Source organism: Emys orbicularis, chromosome 10 (genome assembly GCF_028017835.1).
Source record: "Emys orbicularis isolate rEmyOrb1 chromosome 10, rEmyOrb1.hap1, whole genome shotgun sequence".
In the NCBI taxonomy this organism is placed as follows: domain Eukaryota; kingdom Metazoa; phylum Chordata; order Testudines; family Emydidae; genus Emys; species Emys orbicularis.
Window position 1 is genome coordinate 53,280,712 of NC_088692.1, and position 22,679 is coordinate 53,303,390.

The 22,679-nt window shown below is 41.3% G+C and overlaps 1 protein-coding gene across 1 annotated transcript in view; it reads left to right on the plus strand.

Moving 5' to 3' along the window:
- The window catches only part of PEAK1 (pseudopodium enriched atypical kinase 1), a 46,557-nt gene extending 24,649 nt beyond the window's left edge, over window positions 1-21,908 (plus strand). The window contains exons 3-4 of the mRNA XM_065412580.1: window positions 1,836-2,584; window positions 20,737-21,908. Coding sequence (XP_065268652.1) covers window positions 1,836-2,584; window positions 20,737-21,894 — 1,907 coding nt within the window. The 3' untranslated portion in view covers window positions 21,895-21,908. The remainder of the gene's footprint in view (window positions 1-1,835; window positions 2,585-20,736) is intronic.
- Window positions 21,909-22,679: the final 771 nt, after the last annotated feature.

The following is a 22,679-nucleotide window of genomic DNA, read 5'->3' on the forward strand; positions in this document are numbered from 1 at the left end:
AAAGAACTCCAGATACAGTGTTTTACTCCTTCTGAACTTCCATTGCCTTTCACAGTCCCAAGGAATACAAACCTCCTCAATCTTCGTAATTAAAAGATCTTATCAGCAGTGTGGCCCAATATTCCAGTTGATAGTGCATCTTTGCCTGCAGAGTAGGGGTTAATCATGGATTCTATTACATTAATAACAGCTGTGTTTATATATTTTAAAATCTGAGGGAGGAAAATATTCATGTGCAAAAGGTTCTGTAATACATTTGTATTAGGTATGAGCCCAAGTAAGGAGGTTCAAATCTGAATTATAACCTACACAAAGTTCTGGGATGTTCGGACTATGGGTTCCAGTCCAGGTCCATTTCTAATTTAGAGACCTTCAGTGGGGCACCCCAAACTTATCCAACAATCAAGTAGTTTCATTATCTCTTAACTTGCTATTCCCTTCTAGATAGAAATGCTCACTTGCTGAACTAGATAGAGTTCATTCTATGCTTGCTCCATTACATTTGTAGAAATTGGCTTCCTACCTTATCATTATGGTCAATGATCCCCACAGATGTGGTAGAAAATTTACAAAATAAACTCCTCTCAAAATAGCAGTTGATTTATTAGAAACGAAAAAAAATGCATCATTTTATTTTTATACAAGGAGCGGTTGCCTCACAGAGCAGTATGACTGTCACTCATCCTGTTTTTCTCCCCCCCTTCCCATTTTGAAGGATTCATAATTGCCTTCTCTAAAATCCACCCAAAACACAATACAGGAAGCTTTATCCTCTCAGGAAGCACATAAAATGTTTGTGTGTAATCAGGCTTTCAGTGGAAATTCAGGGTTTTTGTCTATCCAAAACTGCAGATTGGAATCTCTTGACTGGTTCTAGATCAGGATGTCTATGCATGTAATACTCCCAACACAGCAGCCACTGGCAAATGAGCAAGGGAAAGGGGTGTCAGAGATAGTTACTATTTCTATTAATCTCTGATATTGGGGGCTGCGGGGGGGGGGGGGGGGAAGAGTAAGCTTGTATATTTCTGCAGTCCCAGAACCCAGTCCTGCTTTTACTGAAATGAGTGGGGGAAATCTTCTCAATTAAATGATAGCAGACTTAGGCTCTTACTCTTCTATTTGTTATGAAGTTACTAATGAATTTGCAGAGACCAACTTGATTATCTCTGATATCATTGCCTAGATATCTATAGTGTGCTATTTTTCTTGCATGTTTCCTGGTTTATGTTTTATAATATTTTGAATGTATGTAGCACCTCTCAGATCAGATGATCCCAAAGTGTTTTACAAATTACCATGAGTATATACAAAGAGGGATCACTCCATCCACTAGTGAAATGTAGACACCTCTGGGGTGAAATACAGAAGCACCCACTCAAAGTACATAACAGTTTAGAACAGGAAATGAGGAAGAATACTGTAATCAGCTGCCTGCAGGGAGAATTAAGGGAGACAGAATGTAATTACTCAGATTGGAATTCAGCTAGAATGCTAGGCTTGACAGGCCATACTTCTGATTTGCATTCTCTTTCATGTTTTAAGTAAGCTCATGAAATGTAAGATGCTAGCCCAGTTAAACAAGTCAAGATATTCTTTATATGATAGTATACATCTGGTGCTGGTTTAGTCACGTTATCTTTTGTCCCTCAAAACACCAGCCTCACACCTTCACTTTTTGTTAGACTTGGATTTGAGGAGATTGTAGTCATCTACATCATCCAGCAATTTTCTCAGTTGCCCACTTACACTTCTTTGTGAAGTGTGAATATGCAGTCATAGTAAATCCAAAGGGTTCTAAAGCTTTTGAGTTTGTTTGTTTTTTTATTACACAGGTCAGTCCAGAGCAGCCATGATACCTCCAAAGCAGCCCCGGCAGCCAAAGGGAGCTTTGGATGATGCCATTGCCTTTGGAGGAATAGCAGACCAAGAGGCAACTAACAGCTTACAGCCAACACCACCTCCACTGCCAAAGAAAACCATTTTGAGAGCCAACACAGAGCCGATCCCCAAAGAACTCCAGAAGCAGACCCTGGAGAATAATCTCTGTGTTGTGGCCAACCCTACATACGACATTGACACCAACTGGGAAGCAAGCAGTGTCTGCTCTTCAGTCAGCTCAGAACTCAAGGCACTGGACAATGAGTCAGGAGATTCCTTGGACAGGCCTTTAGAAAAAGGAAAAGCAACCAACTCAACAGCCAACAGCATTTCCAGCCTAACCACTGCCAGTATTAAGGATAGGTGTTCCAACAGCATGGAGTCTCTGTCTGGGAGATACATCTCTCAGACTAAGCAGAGCAAGAATATACAGAAGCCACAGAGGCAAGCACTTTATCGAGGAATTGAGAACCGAGAAGAGGTGGTAGGCAAAATCAGAAGCCTTCATACTGATTCACTGAAGAAGCTGGCGAACAAATGCGAAGATCTTTTCATGGCTGGACAGAAAGACCAGCTGCGATTTGGGGTGGACAGCTGGTCAGACTTCAGGCTAACCAGTGACAGGCCATGCTGTGAAGCAGGTGATGCAGTTTACTACCCAGCTTCTTATGCAAAAGATCCCCTCAACAATTATGCAGTCAAGGTAAGAAAGTTTCAAAAACGGTTGTCCCAGACATCAGTAATATTAATAATAAAACCCTGCATATTACAGTATAGCTAATTATGCTGTTTGCAATAGCTAATCCATGTACAGTAATGATCTGCAGCTACTGGCCCTTCTTTCTTTAAAGTGCCATTTTTGTCAATGGCATAATTAACCTTTAGCTGGATCCCCTGTTCGTTGTACATCTGGGGCAATTTTTTAAAAGCCACCAACTGTCTTACTAGCTGTTTAGCATACCTATTATGTATTGACTTAAGAATGGTATAAACAGCTGTGTTTTTAATGTAAAGACTGCAGGCAGGCTCTTGGAAGCCTTCAGTAGTAGAACCTTTAAGTTCATTTGCATGCAGAGTCACCAAATTCTCATTTTTAATTAGGAGTAATTTCAAAGGTTTATATATATGGCTGTCTGTGAATTTTATTTATATACATTCTTAATTAGCATACCTTTCCATTCCCTTACAAACCCTTACATTCTCACCAGCCATTCTGAAGCCCTATCTTGCCATCGGTGTGGCCTTCTGTGATATATTAAAAATGAATGGAACTGAGGAATCTTGATTGGCTAGTGCTGTATTTCAGTGAAGAAAGAGTTAGCTTTTTTCGTTGAATACTCCATTCCATAGTCCTGGTCAGAAAAACACCCAGGTACTTATTTCATATGCAAATAAACAGTTATCTTACCTAATAAAGGGGTTGTGTTATTTTATCATGTTTGTGATTCATATAGGAGATTTACTCACCCTCCCTTTGGGTGCCCACACCTCCACTGCTAATGAGATGATAATGCTCATCTGATAAGATGTGCTCTAATATGAGGATGACTGGGAGCCAGGAAACCTATGTTCTATTCATTGCTCTGCCATAGACTTCCTATGTGACCTTGAGCAACTGAATGTCTGTAACTCAATTTCCCCAAGTTTAAAATGAAAATTATGATTTTTCTTACCTCACATGGGTATTGTGAGCCTAAATTCATTAATGCTTATCAAGCAAGTTGAGCTTCTCAGAGTGATGGTACTACAGAAGGGCAAAATATAATTATTATTCCCAACCACCTTTATTTATTAAAACAGAATGAGAAGCAAGAAAGTAAGAATGTCAATGCTAACTTGATATAAAATAGGTTCTGAATTTGAAAAGGCATCTCTTTAGGAGGTTTTTCAAGGTTACGTATTGCATTGAAGTGTTGCCACATTCTATTGGGTTTATATTTGTTCAGCCATCCAGGGCCTCTATTGTTGCAAAGATCACAGATGTAATATGGATGCCATTATAAGATGATGAAGTGAACTGTCTGCTGACTCAAAACAATTGAGAACCAGGACATGAATAACTTTATGATGTATTATTTGTCTGGCAATCTTGTCTGGTTGCAAAATCAATGGTCTTCCATTGATTTTTTTTTTTTTTTTTTTTTTTTGCTTGTAATGATGCAGAAATAATCTGCCAAGAAGAGATGGCAGGTGGTTTGCTATTTCATGCACTACGACTGGCCAGCAGATCTAGAGAGATGGAAGTGTTACATTAAACACTGAATAAAAATGTTTCATTGATGAAAGTGACTTAAAGCCTTTCCAAACATGCAGTAGAGCCTTTGAGTTTGTTTTTTAAATATATTTTGAAAGGAGAGAGTGTAGCCAAATGTGTGCTCTTTTTTTTTTTTCTTTGTTACCCAAAACATTATTATCTTGAAAATCAGTTCACAAATTAACAGGAATTTACCATAACCTAGTAGGTATGAAGGACTCTAGAGTGAAGGATCCATAAAATGCCATTGAACCACGGGTCACTATGGATTGTTGTGCTGTCATGGTGAGAGGAAAAGTTAGGCTTGCAAACAACTTCTCTGGCAGTGAATGTGATGTAGGAAGATACTTTGACTACAAATGCTCACTGATTTCTTTGTAAGCAAAGCAATGCTAGCTCAAGGGAATTGCTGTTGTCTTTCCATTTTCTCCCCTTCATATCTTCAAATATTATGCTTTCAACCAAGCCTGGCTCACTTTATTTGTGTTTCCTTGATAGATTTTTTTTATTGCAGTGCCATTCTCTAAAATATAGTCAAGGGTTTTACTATAAACTCACCTTTAAAGGGGTCTATAACTCTACCATAACATTTGGCTCCAGATTTTTCAAAAACATATAATGTAAAAAACAAACAAACAAACAAAATCCATTGAACTGTTGTAAATTAAGAGTATTGGCAAATATAGCAGGATTTTACTCTCCTACAGATTTTTTATACTAACTAAATTTTGAAATCATCCATCTATAATGTGAATGCGCTATGCTTCTGGCATTTTAAACCATGAAAAAATATAGATATTGAGATCAAATCCTACAATGAACCCATAATACGGACTGTCTATTATTGTTAGACAACTTATAGTAGCAGAAGAATCATACAAGATCTATCTTGAAGGTGTCTTAAGAATTATACACATGGGGCCGTATCTTCAGCTCACGTAAATATGTGTAGCTCCATTAACTTCAATAGAGCTATGCCAAACTGCATCACCTAAGAATCTGGTCCAGGGCTTGACAAACTCTTACTAGGTTCTATGACTTTATATTAGAGCTGAAAGAGTTTCTAACAATGGAATATTTTTTTCTCCTTTTGTAACTACTTTATAGAAAACAAAAGATAACAAACTGTACAAAACTATACTTAATGTTAAGTGTTGTTATCCATAAGGGATATAGTTTCTAATTATATTAAAAAGCAAAAACTATGTTCCAGTAGTATTAAGAATTAGACTTTGACCAATTGAGTACTGCTGAATTGAGTCTTCAGAAACATCCCAGTAGAATGCACCTTCTGTGTAGATGAGTATACCCAGAACATCCTTTATGTTTTATTAATTTTAATAGAAAATGGCAGTTTAATAGGTGTGGTGGAAAACCAGCCTGTCCCCAACTCATTTGTTTTGCCTAGATATTGCAGGAATAAAACTGTTTGTAAGGGTGTGTAATTTTAGTCATGTGTCAGGACATGCTTGCCTGCTGAATAAATGAGCGTGCAGTTTTTAGCCATGGCATTTGTGATATAAATTTCCATTATTCTCATCTCCCACTAACAAGTGTCCTTTGCAAAAAGGTACAGCAAACTATGTGCAAGTTGCTTTGACTGAAACAATGCAAACCAAAACAATGGCTCCAGTCAGCTCAGAATTGCATTCAAACAAGCAAAAACAAGGCTCTCTTTACAAAGCTTTTATAAAATTCCTTGCTCTTAGGTATTTCCTCTTCACAAACAAGAACTAATCCATGTTCTAAATAATTGGTAGTGCTGGGTCAATGTGTCTGTGTGTGTTCCTCCATAGCAGTGGAACAGGATTCTTATCAGCAGTTCCAGACGTGTAGTGAAAAGGTCACAGTGAAATGCAAGTGAGCAGTGAGGACTAACTTTTTGTAAAGTGTATTGGACAGGTGCAGCTTGTCTCATCCCAGCATTGGGTGTTATCCTTGAACATACTGAATAAAGCAGCAGTATAGCAAGGACCTAAGTAAAAGAGCATTAGCAGAAATAAGTGATTATTGAGAATCTTATCAGGTTTGGACTGTGAACATGGGTAATTACTGTTTCAGTGATGCAGTGGAGCAAACTGGAGTGGAAACTACTTCCACTTTTAAAATTCAATATCAAACATTATCAAGACTGAAACAGCACCAAAAATTATTGAACAGTATTATGCGTACCTGAGATCATAGTTCAGAAGCCATCTTGAACAGTCAGGCAGCAGGAACCATTAAGGAGGTCCTGGCCTGAAGTGTGTGTTTGATATTTTGGCTGCAGGCAGGTGCTGCGTTGTAGCTAAGGTGGAGGGGCACGGGGTCTATAATGGGGTAAACAGGATGGGAGTGTATGTAAATGCAAGTACCCTAATTTATGGCTTTATTATATCTTGAGTCCTTGCTTCAGGATGGTGGGAGTTTCCCTTGCAAGCTGTATGACCTTAGAGTTCTTGCTAACATGCATTCCCCAAGCATAAAACATAACAAAACATAAGTAAAATGCTGGCTGGATGTCTTCCACTGAAAAAAATGTATATTCCTATCTTTGTCTAGTTTGTTAGGGCATGAGAATATTTTTTTGGTAACTCAGGCTCTAAATTGAATGACCTTCCTGGCAAAAGTCTTACAGCAGATCATCCCAATACTTTGTAGCTTGGATCAAGCCAGTTTTATACATTAAACACTTAATCTATTCTAAGTGCAGTCACAGTAGCATTGAGTTTTTATGTCTTGGCATACCAGCAAAAGAGCAGAGCATTACTCCCAAAGCCAGATCAGTGAAACGAGGTCAGTGATCAAACTGGACTCTTAGAAAGCAGGTTGTGCCAAGTACAAGATATCAATATGGGATTAGCAAGCTTTCATTTGGCACTGTATTTAATTTGCAGTTGTGCTTTTGTGTAATACAACAAAGTAGCACAGATGGTGCAGTGTTTGTGATCCTCAGTGTTTCTCATTTTCATCACTCTACAATTCATTCCCCACATATCCATCTTGTTTAAGGTTCACCGAGGCCTTGTAAAATGCATAGGCATAGTAGAAATGAGATTCCCTGCTGCTAAAGTGGAAGTCCGCTGACAGTATCCTAGGCTGACGGGACCCATAATGGAAAAATAAAAGCTAATCCAGAGCATTTTTTAGAGTCTTATAACATGAAATTCTTGCTTCCTTGAAGGAAAAGGATAGACAATGGAAATGGAGAGATTGAGGAACCTAGCTTTGTTGAACTAATGTACAGTTATGGATTTCAAGGACCCCAACTGTAGAGGCTATATATTGACATGGGCACCAGTGGAAAGGAAGGTGGACACACATAATTAGAGCTTAATATTCATATCTCCCTTATTTGCCTTTCCTCTCCCCATAATTTTCTATCACAGCATACCGAGGTTGTTGACCAGTACTCTGCATCCTTTGACCCATTCTTTATGAGCTCTAAAAACATAGGATTTGCCATACTGGATCAATCAATTCCTTCTTAGAGTGACTGCATGTGTGCATTCAGTTCTTGGGGTTGATGCACCCAGCACGTGAGCCTCAAACTTTTTCCCTCAGTGGTACCCATTGAGAGGCTCAAACTTTCCCTCCTGCTGTGTGCCACTGCATACAGGTATAAAGGCAGAACTGCCCCTAGCCCACCTCAGTTCCTTCTTACCGCCTATGACAGTCGTTGGAACTTTTCTATACCAGAATTCTTTCTCCCAGCCTTTGTGACCATAGTGTATGCGTGTAGTTAATCTAGTGTCTAGTCTTTAGTGTCGTTAGGATAGTTAGTAACATTTATATATACCATATATACTCATTCATAAGCCGAATTTTTTTAGTAAAAAAGGGAAGCACCAGAGTGCACCTGAAACCTAAGCACTCCTCCTCCAAATCGGTGCCTAAGTCAGCTCTAGCTTCACAAGGGGCACTGTCAACTTCTTTGGCGCCACAACAAGGGACCATCTTGGTGCCAAATATCCCAGAGGTGTTTGCAGAGGCAAGAAACCTACTCTGCCTCATGGTGCCAGTGTCTCCTTCCTTACAGAAGTCCAGTCCTTCAGCACTACTGCCACTTCTGCCAGCAGTTCAACTTCCAGTACTGCAGTTGTCTGCTCCCCAGACAGGCAGTCTCTCTGTATCATCCAAAGGGAAGTCTTCTATGATGGCATCACTCCATCCATTGCCAAGTTCTCACACAGGTCCCCAGCACCAACTGGATCAGCCCAACCATGGTCAGAGAAAGGAGAATCCTCAATATCAGACTCGGAGGTGGGACTTTGCATATCACAACCCTAAAGGAGTACCCACCAGTCTGGACAAGATCCTCTCTTCCCACCTATCACCAGATAGCAAGTGTGAAAAATCGGGACAGGGGGCGAGGAGGTAATAGGCGCCTATATAAGAAAAAGCCCCCAAAATCAGGACTGTCCCTATAAAATCGGAACATCTGGTCACCCTACTTCAATGAGACATACCCTGGAAATATGGCTGGGACAGCGGGGCCCTGCCCTGTATCAGTGGCCATTTTGGAATCCTTGAGGTTTTCCCCCAGCTTCCATATCTTCCCTACACCAGGCATACTCGGTGCCCTCAGGTAGTAGGCTTGAATCTACACCCAGAGCAGCTCCATCCCCAGAGTCTGGCACCAGACCCAGTACGGAGCATCAAGAGGAGGTTCCAGAACCAGAACAACAGCTGATTAGAAGAGATTCTATCCCCTCCCAGTCTTGGCTTCTTCTTCGTCCTATCCAGATGAGGCCATTTCATCTGGCACGACTTCTCCTCCTCCTGATGATTGTAAAGTTTACCAGTTGTTGTTAAAGAAAGTGGCTGCAGACCTAGGTGTACAGGTCAAAGAGGTCAGGGAGTCCTCATGTCTCCTGGTTGACATTTTATCATCGGTGGGTCCCTCCAGAGTAGCTCTGCCAGTTAACAAGGTCATACTAGCGCCAATAAAGACTTTATGGCCATCCTCTTTGCCTCCCACCTCTAAAAGGGCGGAAAGTACTATGTGTCCTCCCAAGGGTTTGAGTATCTTTATACTCACCCACCTCTGAGCTCATTAGTCATCAGAGCTACTAATGAGAGAGAATGACAGGGGCATCAGGCTGCCACCCCCAACTCAGACGACACTAAGAGGCTAGAATTATTCAGCAGAAAGATTATTCAACAGGGGGTTTGCAGCTGTGTACCACTAACAAATCGTCTCTGTTGGGAGGATACAATTTTAATTAGTGGGGTTCCATGGAAAAGTTCAAGGAGCTGCTTCTAGAGAATGATAGCCAGAGGTTCTCTTCTATGGTCAATGAGGGCAGACTAGTCTCAAGAACTTCACTGCAGGCAGCACTGGATGCAGCAGACTTGGCAGCTAGAACCACAGCCTCTGCAGTGGTCATGTGTGGATCATACTGGCTTGCACTATCAAGTACTTGCCATTTGAGGGTCCTTCTCTATTCTCTGACCAGACAGACAGCAAGCTCCACGGACTTACAAACTCTAGAGCTACTCTGAAGTCCTTAGATCTGTACACACCTGCCCCAGTCAGGAAGTTGTATCGGTCACAGTAGACACACTGATATCCCACTCTTCCTCGGCAGGGCCTATCAAAAAAGAGGTCCGGGTTTAGAGACGTAGGCCTACCCCTCCTGCTGCTTCAGCCCTGGCTCCAGGCCCTCAAGACACTCAGGAACTGCAAAGCAGTCAATTTTGATGGGCCAGTTGAAGTCAACATACTAGTCTCCATATCTCCAGACCCGAACGCCCACACCTTCGCAAACAGTCTGTTCCACTTCCACAATGCTTGATCCAAGATTACGTCAGACCAGTAGGTCTTGAGCACTGTTGAAGTGGGATATACTCTCCAGTTTGCTTTTGCCCCTAGCTGCCATTCTCCCTTCCTATCCCTCTCCAGGACCACTCTCACAAGAAACTCCTTATCCAGGAAGTTTGTTGCTCCTTAGCTTGGGGACCATAGACGAGGTTCCATGTGGTCTCAGAGGGAAGGGATTTTATTTCCAACATCTCCTAAACCCAAAAGCAAAAAGGTGTCACAGACCAATTTTAGACCTGCATCATCTCAACAAATTCTTTAAAAGGATAAAGTTTTGCATGGTCACCCTAGCTTCTATTATCCCTTTCCTACATCCTTAGTACTGGTATGCCTCCCTCGACTTAAAAGATACCTACTTCCATGTGGCAGTCAATCAAGCTCAAAAGAAATACCTCCAATTTCTTGTAAGTCAGAATCATAACCAGTTTACCTTTCAGCCTATCAGCAGCTCCCAGGATCTTTACAAAGGTCATGGCAGTAGTAGCTGCATTCCTCAAAAGATTGGGAGAGTAGGTTTACCCCCGCCTAGATGACTGGCTTGTCAAAGGCCAGTCCAAACGGCAAGTGCAGAGCAGTATTGCCCATATGCAGTCAACAGTCAATTTTCTGGGACTGTTAATCAGCACAGAAAAGTCTCTCCTCTCCCCAGCTCAGAGGATAGAGATTTTAGGGCTGTACTGGACTCGTCTCAAGCCAGGGCCTTCCGCACTCCAGGTTCCAGGCAATTTGATCAATTGTTATAGATTTGAAGGTTCACCTATTCACAAAAGCTTTGAAGCTTCTGAGTCATATGGCCTCTTGCACCTACATGGTTCAATATGCCAGACTGCAACTCACGAGTACTCAGAACGTGCTTGCAGATGCTCGCAGCAGGATTTTCGTGACCAACCACAAATGGGAACTACACAACTGTGGTCTTTCATCCAGTAATAGATCTCTCTGCTGCCCACACCAACACCAAATGCCCACTCCCAAGGTGATGCTCTGGTCATCAGCTGGTCAGGCCGGATCAATTGCTTTCCCTCCCCTACCACTCCTGCTCTGTGTCCTTCACAAGATTTGGCGGGAGAAAGTGATGGTCATTCTGATTACCTCGTTCTGGCCTTGCCAGTTCTGGTTTCCTCCTCTTCTCCCCATGTCAAAGCATCCTCCACTCCCACTACCAACATTCCCAGAACTGCTCACACAACACAACTGCAGGATCAGACATCCCGATCTGCAGACGAATCACCTGAGATCCTGGTTTTTGGATGGTCATCTTCGCTAGCACAAGAATGCTAGTCAGCATTGCAAGACATCCTCTCGAGTAGAAGGAAGGAGTCAACGAGGTGGTCCTACGCAAGCCAAGTGGAAACATTTTACCTCCTGCGTCCAACAGAAAGGACCCAGGAGGTAAACATTTTACCTCCTGAGACCATAGGCATTCCTCTCCTCTTGGACTATCTCCTATCCCTGAAGGCATTGGGGTTTGCTCTCAGTTCCATCCAGATGCATGTAGCAGTCATTAGTTCTTTCCACCCCCTCTGGGGAGGAGCACTCTCATCTATTGACTGTTCGGTTCTGGAAGGGCCTCATGCAGACATATCCTCCCGTTCAACCCATCGCTCCCCAGGGAGACCTCAACCTTGTCCTCACAGCACTGATGAAGTCGCCCTTCAAATCTCTGGCTTCCTGCTCCCTTTCCCTTCTTTCCATGAAGGTCGCTTTCCTCATAGCTATTACTTCTGCGAGAAAGGTGGGCGAATTGGAGTGCATGATGGCAGACCCTCCTTTCATCATGTTCCATAAGGACAACGTTTCCCTGTGTTTGCATCCTAAGTTTCTGCCGAAAGTGGTTTCCTGCTTTCACCTCAACCAACCCATATACTTTACCTCTCTTCTTTCCTAAGCTGCATGCCTTAGAGGAGGAACGGCACCTTCACTCCCTTGATGATCATAGGGCCTTGCCCTTTTACCTACAGAGGACGAAGCTGTTCAGGAAGTCTCCTAGACTATTTGTTGCTATAGCAGAAAGGATTACAAGGCAAGTCATCTCCACTCAGAGAATTTCTAAGTGGGTTTTGGGGTGCATTACACTCTATTAATTGTTGGGACTGTCTCCACCCCTTGTGGTATGAGCCCATTCCATGAGAGTGCAAGCATCAAATACAGCCACACTTCACCACATGCCACTCAGACATATGTAGGGCAGCCGTGTGGTGTTCGGTACACACCTTCTCTTCCCATTATGCCCTGGTGTAAGACTCTGCAACAGATACCTTGTTCAGTCCGACTGTCCTCCGTTCCACAGTTCCAGCATCTTTCTCGCACCTTCGTCCTAACTAGATATTGCTTGTCAAGCACCCTTAGTGGAATACAATAGGAACCATCACTCGAAGAAGAAGGTGGTTACTTACCAGTAACTAAAGATTCTTTGAGATGTGTGGTTCCTGTCAGTATTCCAGTCCCACCCTCCTTCCCTTGTGCTGCAGATCTGGTTCATTTGTGGTGGAAAAGGTCAATCACTCTCCACCCAGAGAATTTCTTCCTGGATCACATCCTGCATATACAAGTACTATGACTTAGATAATGTTGCTCCACCTGACACAGTCAAAGCTCATTTGACAAGGTCACAATTGGCAACAATGGCCTTTCTGGTACAAGTTCCAATTGCAGACATTTGTAGAGTGGCAGCCTGGTCCTTGGTCCACATGTTTGCCTCCCTCTATGCTGTGGCTCAAGACTCCAGAGACTATGCTAGAGTGGGATGAGTTGTTCTCCAATCTTTATTGAAATAGACTCTGATCCTGCCTACAATCTTATGGCTTGTGAGTCACTAAGAGTGGAATGCACATGTGCAATCACTCAAAGAAGAAAAAACTGTTACTAACCTGTTCTGTAGCTGTTGTTGTTTGAGATGTGTTGCATGCCTCCATTCCACAACCTGCCCTCCTACCTCTCTTCATCGGAGTTATGGCAAGAAGGAATTGAGGGGGGCTGGGGCACCTCTGCCCTTTATACCTGCATCCTGTGGTGTGCAGCAGCGGAGGGAGCCAAGCCGCTCAATGGGTACTGCTGAGGAAAAAAGTTTCCAATGGCTGGGCATACCAACACCAAGAGTGGAATGAATATGTACAACACATCTTGAAGAGCCACAGTTATTACGGAACAGGGTAATAATAGTTTTTTTTCCATCAAGTGCATTATCACGTATCATGTCTTCATAGCTCAACTACTGATGCTTCAGTGGACAAGATGCTAAATGCCCATCAGCATAGCTTCTTTCAGTGCTTGTCTTTGATCAATTAATAAATCAGGATCCATCTTTTTACCTTACTGGACTTCGTAATAAAGATTCAGAGTAGCACGTGGGTAAAAAGGCAGCAGGATTTCTACTATAGTCTAGCCTGTTATGATGGAAGGACACAGTAGGGCTTTGGAAATCCTGCACAGGGAATGGCTTTGTTTATTTACTCTTAACTATGACATAGGACTAATTGTCACTAATAAAGAAGAAGCTGTCCCTCTAACACCTTTGGCAGTTAATGGTGGGTGGTCTAGAACCTTTATTATCACCATCAGATTTTATAGACCATCACTGCTGTCTTATAAATGGTTTTAAAGGGGTACATAAGTATTTAGTTCTATGACTCTCATTAATGTTAATGTGACTCACAGAGTGAAATTCCCACATACTGTTTTAAAATTTTAGGTAATACTTGGGCATTATTATTCTATATATAAAATGCCCTATAATGTCATTGTGGTCATTGAAGTATGGAGATCAGTAGTCATTAGCTACATAAGAGATTAGAATCCTCTACCTCGATTCCTAAATGGCAGCACGCAGTGAAAGTTTGAATAGAAACTTCCAGATGGAAGATGATGAGACCCTATGAGGGCTTGGTTCACGGCAGCAATCTTTTCTAACTGCAAGTAGTACAGTGGATGCCTGTAAATATACTTTATGTTCATTAAACTGCCTACAGACAGGAAAACTTAATGTGTCTCTGCTGATTTCACTGCATTTTCCTTTTTCTGACAAAATATTTGTCAGTACTGAGGGAATCCGACCTGCCCTATCTAAAACTTGAGCACTTGTCCAGATTCATGAAGCTGTGTCTTGAAGCGAGGGGGGGGGGGTCTGAAGAGCAATTAGACACTACTCTGAATGCCAAATTTTTGCTGGTTTCAATTCAGACCTTCTCTTAAGTGCAACTGCTTTATGAATTCAGATATGTGACTGATTTGTCTTCAGACTCTCATCTTTGAGTGCTGTGGGGAGGCAGTCTGGCTTTTCGTTTCCTTTTGTCAATTTACACAGCCAGTATATATTGTACAAATCTTAGTATTTGTATATAGTCAGCAGTTTAATCAGCTTTAAATAGCCCAGCTGCCTCTTTCAGTTTTCACATTCTTTTGTTTGTAAACAAAGACCAGGAGCAGACAACACATCTCTAATCAGATCTGAGTTCTCCCCCTGCCTTTTGTACATGTCATATATACATACACATACATTTTCTCCTTATAGAACAAGGACCTTATGAGAATTTTTCCTGGTGTTTTCTCCCAATAGTGCCACTTAGTCTCAAAAGTGTCATTACATTTTGAAGTTTCATTAAAAGTGATTGGTTGTCATCTTTAACAAAATATTAAGGGGAAATCTTTTTTCTGTTGAAGTCATTCATCATTTTGCCATTGATTACAATGGTTACAGGATTTAGTCTTAACTGTATATCTCCTTGCTACAACAGTAACCTACAGTGTTGCTGTACAGGAGACAGGGCCGGCTCCAGGGTTTTGGCCGCCCCAAGCAGCCAAAAAAAAAAAAAAAAAAAAAGCCGCGATCGCGATCTGTGGCGGCAATTCGGCGGAAGGTCCTTCGCTCCGAGCAGGAGTGAGGGACCGTCCACCGAATTGCCGCCAAATAGCTGGACCTGCCGCCCCTCTCCGGAGTGGCCGCCCCAAGCACCTGCTTGCCAAGCTGGTGCCTGGAGCCGGCCCTGACAGGAGAGTGTGTAATATTTCATTCTAAATAACAACGGTGGCCTGAAACAATACCTCAGGTCTAAAAAACTCTTGAACTTGGAAGTTTGGATCTATACAGTACTGTGTGTGTGTGTGTGTGTGTGTGTGTGTGTATGTGTGTATATATATATATATATATATATATATATATATATATATATATATATATATATATATATATATATATATATAATGTATGTCTTTTGTCTAGTGAAAACAATTTCCCTGGAACCTAACCCCCTCATTTACATTAATTCTTATGGGGAAATTGGATTCGCTTAACATCGTTTCGCTTAAAGTCGCATTTTTCAGGAACATAACTACAACGTTAAGTGAGGAGTTACTGTATTTGGATCCAGATTTCCCCAGTGGCTGTGATCTCCCCTCCCTACCCCACCCCCCTTACAATAAAACAAAACAAAAAACAGATCCAAACACTCCAAACATTTATGTACACCTACACACCAAATTTGGGGAGAGATTGGAGCTGGATTGGAACTTTACACCTAAGGACCAACTCTAATTTTAAAGCCCATATATTCAGAGGTTAATAGTTCATGTAAATTATGTTGCTTGGTCTGCTGCTGTTCTAAGCTTGGTAGTAATTAAAAAAATAATTGAGAGGTGTGGCACACTGACATCTTCCATTGGAGTAGTAGATGCCCATAAAAACTTCTGAATCAAAATTTCAAAAATAGTTTGGCAGTTTAAAAAAAAAAAAAAAAAAAGGGCAGATGCAGGGGGGAGAGGGAAAAGGGCTGCCTAGCAGTGTAATATGAGGTATTGGAGTTCAGGAGTTAGTCTTGATCCCTTGCTTCTTGGCTCTTATGGGGTGGGGATTAAAATAAACCCTTGTATTGCTATTTAAAAATCCTTCTGTGCCATCAAATAGAGACGCATAGATGGGTTCAAAAGTAATGCATCCCAGCTCACCTTTGTTTGAAGTAGCATCACTGTGAGCTAGTTAGGAGGCATTATGTATCGTTCCAAGACTCTTTGGGTGAAATAAAATGTGGTACAGTAGTTATTTACAGATCCTATTTTCTACTTTTCTTACAAAAAATAAGTTTGACTTTTAAAATGAAACTATTTTTGGGTGAGTAGTTTATAATTTGGGCTAGGTCATTTTGGTATTAAAAAAAAAACCCAAGTTATTAATATTTGAAAAATGGCTGCTGCATGAGCACAGTAATTATTTCCTAGAATTTAATACTCCTATCTAAATTAACATCATAAGAGGTTCAATAATCAAGATTAATGAGACACCTATCATATGAAAAATTGTAATGTGGAGATCTGGAGATCTATATATTTAACTGTAACTCTTTGGGTGAGGTAAATGGATTATGAACTCTGTGTTACCAAACACACACACACAAACCATCTTGTACCAAAACCACCCTTCATTCTATTGCTCTTCTGAAAGTCACAGATGGAGGAAAATACAGTGCCACTTGGGTTGAATACATAGAAACACCATTTCCTTGTGAAGCAGCTCAGATGACTTGGAGTGATGTATAATTTTGGTCTGCATAGATCATCTTGAGCCTTAATCTATATATAATCTACTGTAAATGTCAGGATATAAATTCAAAGAGTTGCTCGCCCTTGATTATAATTATTTATTATACACTTTTTTCCTAGTACAAGAGAATATTCTTTATTGGTGTTAAAGGCAATAAATAAATAAATAAAATTCATACCCACACACGCCTGGTAACACTGGTTTCACAGTACAACTTGTCAGACTAGTGGTAAATTTCATTGGCTTGGTGGAGTTAATGAATTTACTTCTCCCAACTCACTCTGAAAACAATACATCCTTTCTTCCAATTGTTTAATGACAAACAGTCACTGAACAGGACTAACAAGTTGCTATTTTTAGCATGGGTAAAGTCAGGTGTTCATCTATCGTCATGAGAGCAGAAACACAAACCAGGTTACAAATATCAAAGCATGGAATGGAAATATAAAATGAAGGGAGATGCCTTGCATAGAACTCAATATGGAAACTGAAGATGACTTTTGGATAGAAAAGGGACACACCACTTTATTTTTTCTAATCTCTCTGGTTTTACATTAAATTCAGGGGGCTGGATGGCTTGATGGATTAGAAATGAGGTATGCAGCCTTGCACCTCCAGGTTGCCAGTTCTAATTCAGCAGTGACGAAAAGTTGGTCTGACAGCATTTTGATGGCCTATGCAAAATGAGCTGCGGATCTTTAGTCCATTTCTTATAGATAAGTGTCCCACGACATAGAGAAACATCACCCCAACTGGAATGAATTGCCACCCTTGCTGCCCATCCCAAGGAAGAGGCCAAAGACTTAACTGGTATGGAAACTGAACTACCCTCACACACCTTCAAAATGTTTTTCCAGATGAAGTTTGAGGCACATTAGTGGTATGGTGTGCAGCAAGCTACCCCTTTTGCTGCCTATACTGTACCAATTCTTTAATGAAGCAGGGGACTTAAGTCTCCAAGACTGTCAGCTGACACATTTCACTTCATGCATGTTTGCAGGGTCAGGGCCACGTAGTCACTATCACTTTCTGTATTTTTAAAAGACTTTGGGGGATATTCTGTTGGTGAGGTTAGGATTAGCTCACCTTTCTCCAACCATTTAAAAATGCATTTCTGAGTGTAAATTACGAAGAGCCAGTGCTCAGATATAGTAACAATCAGCATTCACTCCTGAAAGTGGTGCATTTTCCTTCTTAAATAAAATTGACTAGAAAATGCATTTTGTAAATTTGCTTTGCCTGTACACGACAGTGATAAACAGGCAATTTAAACTCCAGTGTGTCTGTGTTTTGGGAGGCTCAGGTATTTGTGATGTATTGGAACATTCACAGGATCAGAGGGAGGAGGATTGCATCAAAAATGTAGTCACCTAGCATATCTAATTGCATATGATTATCTGACAGTGCACTTTTCTGATCGGCAAACACAGAGGACTTAATCTACACTATTAGCAACTCTAAGTTACTGGGAAACACATAAAAGATGAAAAACATACTTTTTTTTTAATTAAGGGCCAGTCTGACTCGCCTTGCACAATATCTGAAGGAAAGCTAGTCAGAGCCCTGGACTCTTGGAGTGTAATTATTATGCATGGCTATTGAACTAGCCTTCTTAAAGTTCATATGGAGAGGCAAGTTCAGCACTTTCCCTCTGTACTAGCCATCAGAACTAGACTGGCACAGGAAGCTGCACATACTGTATCCTGTAAAAGGCATAACAGCCACTGCTCTGGCCTGCACTCCCAGAGCCTTTGTGTCTGTCTCTAATATCTCCTACCATAGTGATTGGCCTCTACTGTGGAAAGTGGATGTAGAGACACAATGTAGGCCTAAGTGTTCAACGATTTATCTGTTAAACAAGTAGAATATCAGTGAGTCTCTACAGAGAGAATATAATTGTTGGGGGATCCATTGCCTTCATTACAGGCATTTATAACTTCCCAAAATGTTCAGAGCCACCACCAACTTAAAAAAAATCCTGATGATAATGGCACAGGCCTCAAAGACGCTTGTTTTGATAGTGTGATAGCATTACAGAGCTGCTGCTGAAAGTGCGTGAAGGGACCACAATCTAACATGAAGCTGTTTGAAATGGATTTTCTAATGACACCCCAGTTTTCTTTCCTAATGTAAAGAGCATTGCTATAGCTCAAGCACTAAACTCACATACTCAGCACACACTATCAATCTAAGGATCCACTTTTTCCATTTATTTATCATTTTCAATCACAATCATCAGTAAAATCATAGTGATTAACAAATAGTAAAGACAAAATTCCGAAGAAATAATGATTTCCCCTCCCCCAGAATTACAGTTTGTCAAGTATAAGTCCTTAAATGATTTCGGATTCTATATTAGAAAAAACAGACAGCTACCAAGTATTCCCAAAAATTGTAAGAAACTGCAAGAAATACATGACGCCATACATTCATATTAATTAATATACAGAAAAATGCTACAACATATCAAAACATTTTACTGAAAATCAGAAAGAATACTGTGCCATAATTGTCCTCTGGCCCATCTATACCCTAATCACTCTGTTCTTCCTTCACATTGTTTAGACATGAGTTAAGCCAAGCTTTAGCTTCATCAAAATCCAAAAAGCAACCTCTTCCTGTCTTCCCTCAATCTGAGCTTTGCACATAGAAAGTACTGCTGTAGTTATACCAGCTGATCACTTAGGTCCCAATCCTGCAAAGAATTAAGTATGTGAACGTAAAGACTGTCTGCTTTGGCCAATGTACATGGCAGTTACTTTCTTTGTTGGGCCTGTACTGTAGTAGGTGACTTCTGGATACTCTTCTGGCTCTGTCAATCTGTTTCTTCACTTCAGCAGGTGGGTATTGTAGTTGTAAGAATGCTTGATAGAGATCTTGTAGGTGTTTGTCTCTGTCTGAGGAGTTGGAGCAAATGTGGTTGTATCTTAGAGCTTGGCTGTAGACAATGGATCATGTGGTGTGGTCTGGATGAAAGCTGGAGGCATGTAGGTAAGTATAGCGGTCAGTAGGTTTACGCAAAAGAATAAATTGACACAAATCAGATGTCAAGAATTATAACATTCAAAAACCAGTTGGAGAACACTTCAACCTCCCTGGTCACTCAATTACAGATCTCAAAGTCGTAATACCCCAACAAAAAAACTTCAAAAACAGACTCCAACAAGAAACGGCAGAATTGAATTAATTTGCAAACTGGACACCATTAAATTAGGCTTGAATAAAGACTGGGAGTGGATGGGTCATTACAATAGTAAAAACTATTTCCCCATGCTCATTTTTTCCCCTACTGTTACTCACACCTTCTTGTCAACTGTTGGAAATGGTCCATCCTGATTATCACTACAAAAGTTTTTTTTCTCCTGCTGATAATAGCCCACCTTAATTGATTACTCTCGTTACAGTTGGTATGGCAACACCCATTTTTTCATGTTCTCTGGGTATATATATCTTCCTACTGTATTTTCCATTGCATGTATCCGATGAAGCGGGTTTTAGCCCACGAAAGCTTATGCTCAAATAAATTTGTTAGTCTCTAAGGTGCCACAAGTACTCCTCATTCTTTTTGCAAAAATTGGGTTTGTTTAGTCTGGAAAAGAGAAGACTGAGAAGGGACATGAGAACAGTTTTCAAGTATGTAAAAGGTTGTTACAAGGAGGAGGAAGAAAAATTGTTTTTCTTAAACTCTGAGGATAGGACATGAAGCAATGGGCTTAAATTGCAGCAAGAGGAGTTTAGGTTGGATATTAGGAAAAACTTCCTGTCAGAGTGGAATAAATTGCCTAAGGAAGTTGTGGAGTCTCCATCACTGGAAATTTTTAAGAGCAGGTTAGACAAACACCTGTCAGAAATCGTCTAGATAATACTAGTCCTGCCACGAGTGCAGGGGACTGGACTAGATGACCTCTCGAGGTCCCTTCCAGTTCTATGATTCTGTGAGAAATATATAAAATAAAATCTCCAGTGGGCTGTGTCATCACTTAATACCTCATAATATATTTCAAAAATTAATAAGTAGAAGTCCAGAGTCCTTAGCTTTCACTCCAAAAAGCAATCAATGTAAGACACATAAAAACATATATGAGTTTCAAAGTATACTCCCAAAGGGCAGAGGGGAGGGTTTTTAAGCCCTCACTCTCCCTAATTTCCAGTATTTGGGGTGGGGTTGGCAACAGGCAGCCCTGTGCACATTTAAAAAGAAAAAAATGTTTACAAATAAAAAGTTATAATTATTGACTTTGGTTTTGTGCTCTTTTCTGCCAACAGATTTGTAAGAGCAAAGCTAAAGAATCCCAACAGTATTACCACAGCTTGGCTATCAGACAGAGTCTGGCTATTAACTTTAACATCCAACAGGACTGTGGCCATTTCTTAGCTGATGTACCTGTTCGCCTCCTTCCATGGGAGGATCCCAATGCACCTGAGGTGGAGGAGGAAGATGAACAGGAAGAAGAGGTAGAAGATGAGGAAAAGAACAAAGAAACCCCTTCCTGTTTGGAGGCTTCACAGAAAGACAACTCAGGCAGTGAGCGGACCATCAGCAAGCAGCGCAGCCGTGTTGTGGTCATCACACGGGAGGTACCATACCTAACGGTGGCTGACTTTGTGCGAGAGTCCACAGCCCGCCATGCAAATAACCCAGACTTCTATGAAAGACAGGTATGTCTACTGCTCTTACAGCTGTGTTCAGGCCTGGAGCACCTGAAACCCTATCACATCACACACTGTGATCTGCGCTTGGAGAACCTGCTGCTGGTTCACTACAGACCAAGGGGAGGCCTTCTGAACTATGAGCCTGTGGAGCCCAATCCCAACGCAGCTTGCCCAGCCAGGCTAATTGTGAGCAATTTCTCACAGGCCAAGCAAAAGAGACATATGGTAGATCCAGAGGTGCTACGGGACCAATCCCGCCTGGCCCCGGAGATCATCACTGCCACACAGTACAAAAAGTGTGATGAGTTCCAAACTGGCATCCTCATCTATGAAATGCTGCACTTACCCAACCCCTTTGATGAGAATCCAGAGCTGAAGGAGAAGGAGTATACCCGTGCTGACCTCCCCAGGATCCCCTCCCGTTCCCTCTATTCCTATGGGCTCCAGCAACTCGCCAGCTGCCTGCTGAATCCCAATCCTTCAGAGAGAATCCTTATTTCTGAGGCCAAGGGAATCCTTCAGTGTTTGTTATGGGGTCCACGTGAGGATTTGTTCCACACTCTGAGCTCATGTTCCAGCCCAGTACGGAAGGATGCTGTGCTGCAGAACTGGCTGGACATCAAACGGACGCTGCTGATGATCAAGTTTGCAGAGAAGTCCTTGGACAGGCAGTGTGGAGTCAGCCTTGAAGACTGGCTTTGTTCTCAATATCTGGCATTTGCCACTACAGACTCACTCAGTCGCATTGTGAAAATCATGCAGCAACACTAGTTTGTACAAGCTGTTGCTTTTCCTCAACCCCCTACTCCTTGCTCTATTCTGCTCCCACCCTCTTTATTCCAGGGTTCACACTTTGCACAACTTCTGAAAAAAATAGCCTAGATCTCAAAGCTAGCAACCCTGAGCAAATAGGTTCTAATTGGAAATACTGTCTCCTATTGAAGATACGATGGAGACTTTATTCAATTCCTAGGCCTTCCATGTTTAATCATATGTACAATGGTTGCAATTGGATTATATACCTCCTAGGTTGGATTAATTTTTTAACAGATTGAAAAAGGGGAGAGAAAAATCTTAAGGAGACCACTATTTTTATATTACTATAGAGAATGAATTCCCCATCTCCTCTGGATGGATCCTACCATTTCTAGTGGTAGCATCTGCAGAAAAAGCAGTGACCATTTATGACCATCAACAGATTAATTCATCATAAATGTGAATCAAATGATCCACCAAAGTTAAGAGCCCCTGACCACAAAAATATTGCCTCTGCTCCATCCCCCGTGAAAGGTTCTGCTTCTCAGTCTAGGATGAAGCTCATCCACATAGTCTTCTCGTTCAGGTAGATTTTTATATTACTCCTACTCTTAAATTCTTTATTTTCCTCCCAACTGGGGTAGTCGTCTGATCCCAGCAAGTAATCAATAGGCAGCAATCATCAGTATCCAATATTGTTGCCTTCTCTGACTTGCTAGCTGTCCATATCCCTTCTGATCACGGGTCCTGGATTCCAAGGATCCTGCCTTAATCAGCCCATGATCATCAACCTGTAGTAT